At 40.3% G+C, this 13809-nt stretch overlaps 1 protein-coding gene across 4 annotated transcripts in view; it reads right to left on the bottom strand.

Moving 5' to 3' along the window:
- PSME3IP1 (proteasome activator subunit 3 interacting protein 1) overlaps positions 1 to 13809 on the bottom strand; it is a 35414-nt gene that overhangs the window by 5924 nt on the left and 15681 nt on the right. For all 4 annotated transcript variants that reach the window (XM_040253933.1, XM_040253931.1, XM_040253932.1 and 1 more), the window contains 2 exons: positions 12824 to 12954; positions 7940 to 8004 (listed from right to left, as the gene is read on the bottom strand). In XM_040253933.1, the coding sequence (XP_040109867.1) occupies positions 7940 to 8004; positions 12824 to 12954 (196 nt within the window). The remainder of the gene's footprint in view (positions 1 to 7939; positions 8005 to 12823; positions 12955 to 13809) is intronic.

The following is a 13809-nucleotide window of genomic DNA, read 5'->3' as shown; positions in this document are numbered from 1 at the left end:
CTACAATAAAGGATCACTTCATACCCATAGAATGGGTATAAGAAAGGCAGTAACAAGTGTTCTATTTTTTTTTCTTCTTTTTTTGTGTGCCACATGACATGTGAGATCTTAGTTCCCTGACCAGGAATGGAACCCATGCCCCCTGTGTAGAAATGCAAAGTCTTAACCACCAGACCACCAGAGAAGTTTCTGTAATGAGTACTGATAAGGATGTGAAGAAACCGGACCCTCACATATACTGCTGGTGGTATATAAAAATTGTGCAGCAACTGTGGAAAACAGTTTGGCAGCTCCTGAAAAGTTAAGCATAGATTTACTATATGACCCATCCAATTCCACAACTAGGTATATTCCCAACAGAACTGAAAATAGTTGTTTACACAACTTGGGCATGAATGTTCATAACAGCATGGGTCCTAAAAGCCCAAATGTGGAAACAACCCAAATGTTCATCAATTGATGAGTGGACAAAAATGTATCATACAATGGGATATTCAGCTGTAAAAAGTACTGATACATGCCACAGCATGAACTTTGAAAACATGTTAAGTGAAAAGAAGTCAGACACAAAAGGTCATAGGTTGCATGATTCCACTTACATAAAATTTTCCAGAAAAGGCAAATTCAGAGAGACAGAAAGTAGACTGATGATTGCTAGGGCTCGGGAGAGGGAAGAATGGGGAATAACTGCTAATGGGCATGGGTGGGGCTTCATTTTTGGCATGACAAAAATGTTCTGGGATTAGACAGTGGTGATAAATACACATTATTAAAACCCACTAAACTGTCTCCTTTAAAAGGATGAATTTTATGGTATGTGAATTATATCTGAATCATTTCTTTAAGCCATGTAAACCAAATACAATGTCTAATCCTTCCTTGGATACTGATTTTTAAAAAACCAATTGTCAGATCAGAATTCAAATGGCAGAGTAGCAGGACATGGAACTCACCTCTTCCCACAAATGTATCAAGAATACATCTATAAATGGAACAATCTCACAGAACACCTACTGAACACTGATAGAAAACCTCAAACACCTGAAAGGACAAGACAGATTTCCAGGTAACCAGTTAGTACAAAAGGAAAACGAAAAGAAGTGGAACAGGTCCTGCACCCCTGGAAGGGAGCTGAAGGAGAATAGAAGTTCTGGCGCCTTGGGAAGTCCCCTCACCAGCAAGGAGGTCACCTGGGACGAAAAAGAGGCTCAGATGAAAGCACAACAACCAGTCAGTGGCAGGCAGGAGAGAGACTTACAGAGATGGTCTGTGCCACCATCCTGTATGCTTCAGCCTAAGACACATGTCTGCTGGTATGGATGGGAGCTGGGTGTTGGAATGCAGGCTCCAGAGGACAGACCCAGGGAGAGGACTGCTATTGACTGTGCAGAGATAGCTTGAAGGGGGTAAAGTGTAGGGCACAAAAACCAGGAGTGTAACGGGAAGAATCCTAGGCCACCAGAGAAGCTAAGCACCATTGTTAATCAGCATGTGAAAGAGAGGGGTGGGGTTGCCACTGCAGCCTCTTTCCCCACTTGCCGGCTCCTGCTTCCTCTTGCTCCAGGAGAGGGCCCGCCCAGGTAGGCTCCAGCGAGCTGGCCACTGCCTCAGCAGTCCTGGAAGTAGAGGCTAATGGGGTGCCCAACAGAGGTGGGGCTGAAATCACAGCTGAGCCCCCAGGGATCATGGGACTTAGAAGGCAGACCTGAAATCTTTCCCCACAACTGCACAAACCACAGATTTACACCTCTATGGCTGGCTTTGTGAATTCAGTGTCTGTGGAACATCTGAATGGACAACTGCTGCTCCTGAGACCAGGAAGGGCTAGGGTCTGAGCTGCCTGCACAGCTCCCACAGAGGGTCCAGATGTGCAACTACTGCAGTCCTGGGACCTGACTTCAGTGGATCTGCATTGGAGGCTTTGTGAAAACAAAGCCTGAGAGGCGCCAGGGCCGACTGCCAGGATACTCACAGTTGAGGTGGGGCAGAGGGTGGTGCCAATGACAGTACACTTTGTGAGCCCACAACAGGTGAAAAGTGACGCAGCAGAGCACACACAGGTGATCAGCTCTAACAGAAAATACTCAGTGACTCCTCTCCCAGTGGGAACACTCTAATCCCACGTTATCTCACACCACAGATCAGAAATGCAGCTGAGGGGGCTTTCCCTGATCTGCCTTGCAATACCAAGGACACGGGTTCGATCTCTGGTTTGGGAAGATCCCGCATATCACAGGGCAACTAAGCCCCCGTGCCGTATCTACGGAGCCCGCGAGCTGCAATGACTGATGCTCATGCGTCTTAGAGCTGGTGCTCCACAACAAGAGAAGCCACTGCAATGAGCAGCCCGTGTACCAAAACTAGAGAGTAGCCCCATCTCACCACAACTAGAGAAAGCCCATTCACAGCAACAAAGACCCAACATAGCCAAAAAGAAGATAAATAAATAGATTTTTAAAAAGAAATGCAGCTCAGAAATAGAGCTGGGGGCTTCTACTCCAACAACTAGGGAGCAGATCCTGCCCCAGACAGGGCAGTGACAACCAGAGAGCAAAAGGGAGGCCACGCTCAATATCCAGTGCCGGCTCCAGTCACCACAATATCAATCACACCTCCTCTCAAGGGGACAATGCCAGCATACACTAAGGAAAGAGGTGGCAGGCATCCAATACTAAAAACAGCCCTCACATCAAAACAAATTAAACCCATGCAGGCTACAAAGGGTCGTTCCCACATAAAAATAGGCCTCCAAGACTACAGTAGATAATTGCTTCTCGTAAACTCATAGAGCAAGAGAAATGTAAGTAAAATGAGGAAGCAGAGGAATCACTCCCAATTAAAGATCAAGAGAATTCCCCTTAAAAGAGCAAACAATGAAACAGACCTCTTCAGTCTAACAGACACCAAGTTCAAAAAGGAGATAATGAAAATACTGAAGGAATTAAGAATATCAACAGAAATATAGATTACTACAAAAAGGAATTAGAAACGACAAGGAGGAGCCAAGAAAAATTAGAGAATTCATTTGATGAGATAAAAGCTGAACTAAAGGCTAAGAAAAGCAGAATGAATAACGCAGAAAAATGAATGTGATCTAGAAGAAAAAATAATGGAAATCACTCAATTAGAACTGCAAATTAAAAAAAAAGAGGAAGCAATTTAAGAGACCTATGGGATAATATAAAGCATGCCAATCAAGGCCTAATAGGGATCCCATAGGAGAAGAAAAAGAAAGGGAGATTGAAAACGCACTTGAAGAAATTATGGCTGAAAACTTCCCAAACCAAAAGAAAAAAAAAAGATATCCAGATACAGGAAACACAGAAGGTCCCAAACAAGATAAAGCCTAACAGACCTACATCAAAATGTATTATAATAAAAATAGCATAAGCTGAAGATAAAAAGAGGATTCTAAAGGGAGCAAAAGAAAAATAAAATTAATTACAAGGGAACACCTATAAGTCTATCAGCTAATTTCTCTACAGAAACAATGCAGGCCAGAAGAGAATGGCAAGATATATTTGAACTCCTGAAAAGGAAATATCTGCAACCTAGGATATTCAACCCAGCAAGATTATCATTCAGAACAGAGGGAGAGAAGAAGAATTTCTCAGATAAGCAAAAAGTAAAAGAATACAGCAATACTAAACCTATCTTAAAAAAAGAAATACTGAAAGGTCAGCTCTAAATAGAAACGTGCTAAGAATCTATAGGGAGGAGAAAATCACAATGGGAAATAAATCACTTAAGTAAGACATTACACAGATTTTAAAATATTTAAAACTTTCTCTGCAATGATAACCACAATAAACAGCAAAAGGATGACCATGAAGATGTAAAAGAGGACATCAAAATTATAAAATGTGGGAGAGGAAAGTAAGAAAACATGGATTTTTTTTTTTTTTTTAATAATGTGTTTGAGCCTACATGGCCACCAGTCTAAAGCAAGCAGATAAAGGAAGGGGTTAACATACTTGGAAAAACAGGGCAACCACAAATCAAAAACCTACAACAGATTCACAAAATCCAAAAAGAAGAGAACATAAGCATAATGGACAAAAGAAAAAACAAAAAAGAGGAAGAGAAATAAAATCAACAGGAAAACAAAGTTTAAAATGGCAATGAATACATATCTATCAATAATTAAATGTCAGTGAATAAGTGCTCTATCAAAAGACAGAGTGGCAGACTGGATTAAAAAAAAAACAAAAGCCTACAACATGCTGCCTACAAGAGACCCACCTTAGGGCAAAGGACACCCACAGATTAAAAGTGAAGAAACAGAAAAAGTTATTTCATGCAAATGGGAACTACAAGAAAGCAAGGGTAGCAATACTTATATCAGACAAAATAGATTTTAAAACAAAGGCTATAAACAAAGATAAAGAAGGACACTATATGAACAGATCAATATAAGGAGAGGATATTACACCTGTCAACATGTATGCACCCAAATACATAAATAACATAAAAAGGGAGAAAATGATAGGAATACAGTAATAGTAGGAGACTTTTAATACCCCACTCAACACCAATGGACACATCTTTGAGACAGAAAAAGGCAACAGAGATCCTAAATGATACAATAGAACATTTAGACTTAATTGATATCTTCAGAACATTACATCCCCCCAAAGCAGAATACACACAGTTTTCAAGTCCACATAGAACATTCTCTAGGATTAAACACAAAAAAGCTTAAACAAATTTAAGAGGACAGAAATTACTTCAAGCATCTTTTCTGACCACAAGGGTATATAAAACTAAAAACCAACCACACAAAAAGAAACAAGAAAAAAAAATTATAGGAAGGCTAAATAACATGACTAAAAACCAATGGATCCACAAAGAAATCTAGGAAGAAATTAAAGAAATATCTTGAGGCAAATGAGAATGAAAACACAACCACACAAAACCCATGGGATGCAGAAAAAGCAGTTCTTAGAAAGTTCATAGCAATATAGGCCTTCAAGACAAGATAAGTCAAACAGCCTAACCCACCACCTAAAAGAATGCGAGAGAGAACAAACAAAACTTAAGTCAGCAGAAGGAAGAAGATAATAAAGATCAGAGAAGGAATAAATAAAAGAGATTTAAAAATAGAAAAAAAAAATCAATAAAACCAAGAGCTGATTCTTTGAAAGGGTAAATAAAATTGACAAACCTCTGGGCAGGCTCAATAAGACAAAAAGAGAGAAGACCCAAATAAATAAGAAATAAAAGAGGAGAAATCACAACAGATACCACAAAAATACAAAAAACCGTAAGAGAATACGATGAACAATTATATGCCAACAAATTTGACAACCTCAAAGAAATGGACAACTTTCTAGAAACATACAGTCCACCAAAACCGAACCAAGAAGAAACAGATAACTTGAAAAGACCAATCACTAGAAATGAAACCGAATCTGTAATAATAAAAACTCCCTACAAACAAAAGTCCAGAATCATATGACTTCACTGGGGAATTCTACAAACATACAAAGAAAAACTTACACCTATCCTTCTCAAACTCTTCCAAAAGACTGAGGAGGAAGGAACACTACCAAAGACATCTATGAAGCCATCACCCTGATATCAAAACCAGACAAAGACACTACCAAGAAAGGAAGTTATAGGCCAGTAACTTTGATGAATATAGACACAAAAATTCTCAAACTAGCAAAGAGAATCCAAAAACACATAAAAAGGTCATACACCACGACTCAAGTTGAATTCATTCCAGGGTCATGACAATGGTTCAGTGTATTGAAATCAACGTGATACACCACACCAACAAAAGAAAGGACAAAACCAACATGATCATCTCAATAGATGCAGAAAAAGTATTTGATAAAAATCAACATCCATTCATGATGAAAACCCTTGCAAAAGTGAGTATAGAAAGAACATATTGCAACATAATAAAATGCTTTTATGACAAAACCACAGCCAATATAATATTCAATGGTAAAAGCTGAAAACCTTTCTGCTAAAAATCTGGAACAAGACAAGGATACCCACTCTCACCACTTTTCTTCAACACAGTATTGAAAGTCTTAGCCACAGCAAATGGGAAACTAAGATCCCACAAGTCATGTGGCATAGCCAAAATAAAGAATAAGAAAATAAAACTTTCTTTAAAAAGAAAAGAAAATTGGACATGTTAAAAATTGAAAGTACATGATGGGGTTCATCATACTATTATCTCAATATCTAAATATGTTTTAAGTTAGCTATAATAACACTTTCTAAAAAAAGAGCATATTTGTAATTGTCTATATGTGAAAATTGGACTGTGAAGAAAGCTGAGTGCCAAAGAATTGATGTTTTTGAACTGTGGTGTTGGAGAATTCTCTTGAGAATCCCTTGGACTGCAAGGAGATCCAACCAGTCCATTTCAAAGGAGATCAGTCCTGGGTGTTCTTTGGAAGGACTGATGCCAAAGCTGAAACTCCAATACTTTGGCCACCTCATGCGAAGAGCTGACTCATTGGAAAAGACTCTGATGCTTGGAGGGATTGGGGGCAAGAGGAGAAGGGGACGACCGAGGATGAGATGGCTGGATGGCATCACTGACTCGATGGATGTGAGTTTGAGTGAACTCCGGGAGTTGGTGATGGACAGGGAGGCCTGGCGTGCTGCAATTCATGGGGTCGCAAAGAGTTGGACACGACTGAGTGACTAAACTGACACACACATGGAATAATCTGGCTATGCACATATATCCAGATATACATGCAAAAAATGTATTTCCCTCTGGGAAGGAGAATTGGATGGAAAAGGACATATAGGGAGAAGGAAAGTTCTTCACTGAAGATCCTTTTCACAAGTAAATTCTAGAACAAAAAGGTATCAGCAACAGCCCACTATTATTGGACTTCAGTAGATATGTATTTTAAAATATCCATTAATTTTTGCAAGAAAAAATATATTTTAAAATATCATACAGAGTGAAGCCAGAGAGAAAAACATCAATACAGTATACTAACACATATATATGGAATTTAGAAAGATGGTAATGATAACCCTATATGCGAGACAGCAAAAGAGACAAAGATGTAAAGAACAGACTTTTGGACTCTGTGGGAGAGGGAGAGGGTGGGATGATTTGGGAGAATAGCAATGAAACATGTATACTATCATGTAAGAAACGAATCGCTAGTCTAGGTTCGATACAGGATGCTTGGGGCTGGTGCACTGGGATGACCCAGAGAGATGAAATGGGGAGGGTGATGGGAGGGGGGTTCAGGGTTGGGAACTCATGTACACCTGTGGTGGATTCATGTCAATGTATGGCAAAACCAATACAGTATTGTAAAAAAATAAAAAATAAAAGAGAAATAAATGTAAGCCCTGTTTCAATGACGACCCTTTGAGTTCAGTTCAGAGCCTCAATTCCACAGGAAGTCAGAAGAACTGAAAACACTCTTGAATTTCTTATCCCTGATTCAGTCCTGAGTATACTACACTCTCACTTATAACTTGGTGCCACTTAATACAGTACCAGATTTGATCACATGAAAGAAACCACCAAAGAAAGTGTACTCTTTGGAAACTATTTAGCCTCTTGGTCCAACCCAATCCAACCAACAGAAGGAGCCAGGCATTCTACCTCTTACTGGTCACCAGCCAGGTGAAAAGAAGAAACTTGACATTTAAGGGAGAAAGAAAAAAACCCTTTGTGAATAGAGGTTCATATCACCAGGGCTTTGGCTTTGTTAGCACTCCTGAGAGAACACAACTGTCATTTATCAGTTCCATGGTTTCACATATTACTTTGTTGGGCAGCTGATATAATCCTAGGTTTAATCCTGCATGGTTTAAAATGGCTTGGTAAGTTTAGGTAGGTTTGCTCGGGGATACACGCGTTCCTCCACAGATCCAATGCTTTCCAGCCTTTTACCATGGTTCGTGTGTATGATGGGTAAAGAATGATATGAAAGCTGCCACCCACCTTGATTCTTGTCATCTGGGTCAGGGTCCGATTTCAGTCTTTTCACACTGTTTCCACTCTCTGAACTGTAACAAACAAACAAAAAAATACGTGATTTGAGCTAGGTCAAATCTTAGGGATCAAAGCTTTGGGAATCAGGAGCTCCAAAAACCATTTTATTGGGTTTTAGGTAGCCTCAAGGAGCTGAGATGATCTGAAAAGTCTTCATTTCAGATTCTTAACCTCCTTCCAATTATATATATATTTTTCCAATTATATTATTTTTTAATTTATTTTTTAATTCAAGGACAGTTGCTTTAGAGAACAATTAAATTATTTTTATAAAGAATTTAAACCTCTGACCAATTCAAGGGGTGAAGTATTACATCCTCAAGTATCACTTAAAGGTCAGATTCTTTATTGTTATCATTCATCTTGGTTAGAACCACAGATCGATTTCAAGAATATCTGGACATGTTTATAAATGACAAAAATGTAGTTATTAAAGACTACAGGAAGTATCTTTAGTGACATGCTAGAGAGTCTGAACGTCACCCAAAATACCTTCACTAAAAGATTATCTAAAGAATGTACTTCTCTCACCATTCGGCTCAGAAAATGCACAATGTTCTCCAGGTCCACCATTACTACCAATATATGTAATGTCTGTAAATTTGTACCTATTAAACAATTTAGGACAGTGAAAAAAAAAAAGAATGCAATTCAAAGAGGAAGAAAATGGTCCTAGAAGGCAGGCCTTAATCCCAAGAGGAAGAGATGGTGAACAAAGAAACTGGCCAATACAAATCTAAATAAACATTTATATTTAGATGTCTCTATAAAAAACAACATCTAATTTGTGGCATTAAACATGACCATACTAAAGTCCTGGACAGCGTGTAAGGAAGCAAGGAGGTTATTGTGGCTAAAAGTTCTAGGATCCTATTCCCACCCCCGCCCAGTTTTTTAATCTTATATCTCTCCTATTCTTAAATCCCCATTCTTCAAGGCTATCAATTCTGTTCCATTTATTGCCCTTCCTCTTTACATTACTATGTAAAGAATGCTCCAAAACATGCATTTAAATTTTTATGTACTACTTGTTTTATTATACTAATAAATTCTCTTTTTGTTTGCCAAAAAAAAAAAAAGTTCTAGGATCTATGGATACTTCTGTGGGCAAGTAAGACAGCTATTTACTCTATGGTTTTGCTAAGTATTCCCAGTAAATTGCCAACTTAAGGCACAAAAGAACAGAAACAGAATACATAAATCCAAACTAACAGAAAAAAAGAATTAAAAATTTTATAATTATAATCAAAAATTTTAATAAAAAGAATATAAGGAAAAGAGTTTTCAAGTAAAAAGACACACAACATTAGATAGTAGAAACTGCAGAGTTCCTTGGTGGTCTAGTGGTTAGGATTCCAGGCTTTCACTGCCATGGTCCACATTTAATCCCTGGTCTGGGAACTGAGATCCTGCAAGTCACGTGGGATGACCAAAAAATTAATTTTAGAAAAGATAGTAGAAACTATACAAAAAAATCCTAGTAAGTCCAAGCCTACCTTTAAAGAGAGTTTAACAGATGATTTCAAGTCAGCTATTTATGATTAACTAAAAACTTAACAGAAGCAAAACAACCAACTTATGACCTAGAAAGATTTACAGTAAAGGAATGGAAAAAGAGTCAGCATAGCTAATACTAACCCAAAGAAGGCTGGAGCACCTATATTAAGAAAACAGACTTTAAAACCAAAAGTATTACAAGGGATAAGAAGGTTAGTTTATAATGAAACAAAGTTTAAATCACTACAAAGAAATAACAATCCCAAACATCTATGCTTCTAATTAAAGAGCTTAAAAATATATTCAATAGACTCTGAAGAAAAATCAAATCATTACAATAATGGGAGATTTCAAAATACTCCCCTCAAGTACTAATAAAACAAGCAGACAAATACTAAAGACAGAAGATCTGAACAATACCATCCACAAGTTTGTTTTGTTGTACCTACATACAACCCAGAACAATCACATAACACAAATTCTCCTTAACTTGGAACATACACAAAAATTAATCTTGGGAAAAGGTCACAAAGCAAATCTAAGTAATTTCAAAAGAATTAGTACATATAAACCACAATGCAATTAAGGCAGAAATTGGCTGGATGCCATCACCGACTTGATGGACAAGAGTTTGGGTAAACTCCGGGAGTTGGTGGTGGACAGGGAGGCCTGGTGTGCTGCAATTCATGGAGTCGCAAAGAATCGGACACGACTGAGCAACTGAACTGAGAGACTCACTGGAAAAGACCCTGATGCTAGGAAAGATTGAGGGCAGGAGGAGAAGGGGACAACAGAGGATGAGATGGTTGGATGGCATCATCAACTCGATGGACATGGGTTTGGGTGGATTCCGGGAGTTGGTGATAAGACAGGGAGGCTTGGCGTGCTGCGATTCATGGGGTCTTAAAGAGTCAGATACGACTGAGCGACTGAAGTGAAACCACAATGCAATTAAGGCAGAAATTGATAACGAAAGATTATATTTCAGAGACTCCAGGCCATCACTGATTATAAGGTATTAAAATGTGGGGGGAAGAAGGTTCATCTTAGAACCAATGAAATATGGTTAAGTTACCTCAGTATCTTGGTGTATCTCAGTGTATCCCAGTGGTGATGGACAGGGAAGTCTGGCGTGCTGCAGTTCACGGGGTCGCAAAGAGTCAGACATGACTGAGCAACTTCTCTCTCTCTCTTCCTACACACATCAGGCATCAGACTTTCACTGAGCATTAGAGTCATCCACGAACTTAAGACTCCCAGACCTCACTCCATACTGAACCAGAATCAGTGTGAGGCAATCCACAGGATTAACAAACTCCCAGGTGACTCTAATAAACCCAAAGCTGGGTAGATTAGGAACACCTGCCCCAGGAGAATCATTTATTACCTTGCTGCACAAAACAACAATAAAGGATATCTAATAAAAGGTGGTATATAAGGACTAGGAGGGGCTTCCCTGGTGGCTCAGATGGTAAAGACCTGGGTTTGATCCTGGGTTGGGAAGATCCCCTGAAGGAAGGCATGGAAACCCACGTCAGTATTCTTGCCTGGAAAATCCCCATGGACAGAGGAGCCTGGCGGGTACAGCCCATGGGGTCGCAAAGAACCCGACACAGCTGAGTGACTAAGCACAGCACAGCACAAGGACTAGGAGAGATACTTACAACACACTTTCTGCTAGAAGCAAGACACTAGAGACACTGACTGACTACCTAGAGAACCCCTCTTGGTGCAGCCCAGTACAACCCACCCAGGTCCAAATCCCCAAAGATACTGGACCCAGCAAGCAACTTTATATGAAAAGTCGAAAGGAAAAAATCCATGGCTTGGGTAACTGGCCCTTTTCAGGCCTCTGATACGCCTCCCCTTTGCTGCTATGCCATGATGACATTTTCAGATGTAAAAAATGTTGCGAGCAACGTTTCCAGGAAATTGTTCCAGCATTCAGTGTTTTACAAACCACAAAACTCCATCAAAGCACTTTCTTCAAAACATGTGGCTGGCTGCCAAAATACCATATTGATTTTCCTAACAGACTGCACTTCAGCTTAGTATCATTTTGCTTATAGCAGAGTTGGTCAAGTTGAAATGACCAAATTTAATCACTTTGGTGCCATTTCAGGGTTTGAAAGGGGAGGAACAAACAACAGAGAACTTACCAAAACCTCTAGGAAGTGCTGCCACCCCACATCAAACAAGCAGAGTCCCAGCCAGGTGTGTAACCCTGTCCCAGCTGCCACCTTCTTACAGACCTCAGGGCCTTTGACCCAGCTCTTCTCCCAGCCTGGGATGTTCCGCTCTCCTTGCCTGCCTATTAAAGCCCTCATAGTCCTACATAATCAGTCTCCTTTCTAATGCCTTCCTTAACTTCCCCAACACAAGTCACATATACCTACTCCAGGCAGTTACTTCTCCTCCCTGCTCTCATTCAGTTCAGTAGCTCAGTCGTGTCCGACTCTTTGCGACCCCATGAATCGCAGCACGCCAGGCCTTCCTGTCCATCACCAACTCCCAGAGTTCACTCAAACTCATGTCCATTGAGTTGGTGATGCCATCCAGCCATCCCATCCTCTGTCATCCCCTTCTCTTTCTGCCCCCAATCCCTCCCAGCATCAGGGTCTTTTCCAATGAGTCAACTCTTCACATGAGGTGGCCAAAGTATTGGAGTTTCAGCTTTAGCATCAGTCCTTCCAATGAACACCCAGGACTGATCTCCTTTAGGATGGACTGGTTGGACCTCCTTGCAGTCCAAGGGACTCTCAAGAGTCTTCTCCAACACCACAGTTCAAAAGCATCAATTTTTTGGTGCCAGTTTTCTTCAGAGTCCAACTCTCTCATCCATACGTGACCACTGGAAAAACCATAGTCTTGACTAGATGGACCTTTGTTGGCAAAGTAATGTCTCTGCTTTTTAATATGCTATCCTCCCTGCTCTCATTACACCCTATATAAATCCTTCCACAGAACTTGCTACCTTGTTTGCCTAGAAACACAGATGCTCAAATGTTGAATTCCACCTCTCCCGTTACTTTTTGGCTTTCGACAAAGGTTCTCAACCTCTGAGAGTCTCAGTCTCTGTACTTCATAGAGGAATAAAATATCACCTGCACTGAAAGTACTTAAGTGTCTAATGAAGAGTGGTTATTATGTTGAACGAACAGAGACACAAAGGTCAAAGGTGTCAGAAAACACCAAATCTGACAGGGGAGCGAGGGAGGGCCACCAAGGAACTTCACCAAGCCCTGTGCTTAGGTAATTCTGTTCTGACTACCACTACTCTGGCATCTTGGGGCACACAGTCAGAGGGAGATTAAAGTCGTGTGAATGCGGGCTGACCTCTTATGCTTCACAGCTCCTGCCAACAGCTTTGCCTGGGAGAACTTGTTCTTGGTTTCTATGGGTTTCACAGCTTTCTTCTCCAGTTCCTTCTTGTTTTCTGAAGAAATTCCAACCTTGTTGAGATTACTGTGAGTTACAGGTTAAGGATCAAACTAAGCAAAAAGAAGAGCTATAGCAGGACAGTGATAAATCAAGACGTGGAAGGCACCTATAACTCACGAGCACTTCAGCTCTGCCACGGAATGTTTGGCCTACTTATTTAAAAAATGCCCTCCCCAGACTTTTCTTTCAGTCCAGTGTTTAGGACTCCATGTTTCCACTGCAGGGGGATAGATTCAATCCCTGGTTGGGGAACTAAGATTCCACACACCAAGAAGCACTTGCCAAAGGAACCCCCCCCCCTTTATTCTGCCAGTCAAATCCAGCTGATTTAAAGAGAAATGCAGATGACTAAGAGGAAGATCTTTGGATACCTCATGCAAAGAGCTGACTCATTGGAAAAGACTCTGATGCTGGGAGAGATTGGGGGCAGGAGGATGAGGGGACGACCCAGGATGAGATGGCTGGATGGCATCACGGACTTGATGGATATGAGTTTGAGTGAACTCCGGGAGATGGTGATGGACAGGGAGGCCTGGCGTGCTGCGATTCATGGGGTCGCAAAGAGTTGGACACGACTGAGCAACTGAACTGAACTGAGGAGAAAGATGGCAAAGCAAGCCCAAAATAATACAGAGAAGCAATGTTTTTCCCTTTGATTCCCAAAGAAAATCCTGAGGATGACCAGAGCACGTGCTATTACCAAAAACATGGCCAACATCATACTTGTTGGGGAAAACGAAGATCCTGAAGAATCTAACAGAAAAAAGTGTAGCTTCCCTGAATGCAGAAAAATTATTTGCTTTCCCTCTAAGGATAAAATAAAATTTTGCAGAGTGTCCTATGACTATCAGTAGCATTCAGCTTTAGATATTATGGAGACT

The sequence above is a fragment of the Oryx dammah genome, unplaced genomic scaffold (genome assembly GCF_014754425.2).
Source record: "Oryx dammah isolate SB20612 unplaced genomic scaffold, SCBI_Odam_1.1 HiC_scaffold_13, whole genome shotgun sequence".
Lineage (NCBI taxonomy): Eukaryota > Metazoa > Chordata > Mammalia > Artiodactyla > Bovidae > Oryx > Oryx dammah.
The sequence above is the reverse complement of the archived record's forward strand: the minus strand, read 5'-3'. Positions and strand labels throughout refer to the sequence as shown.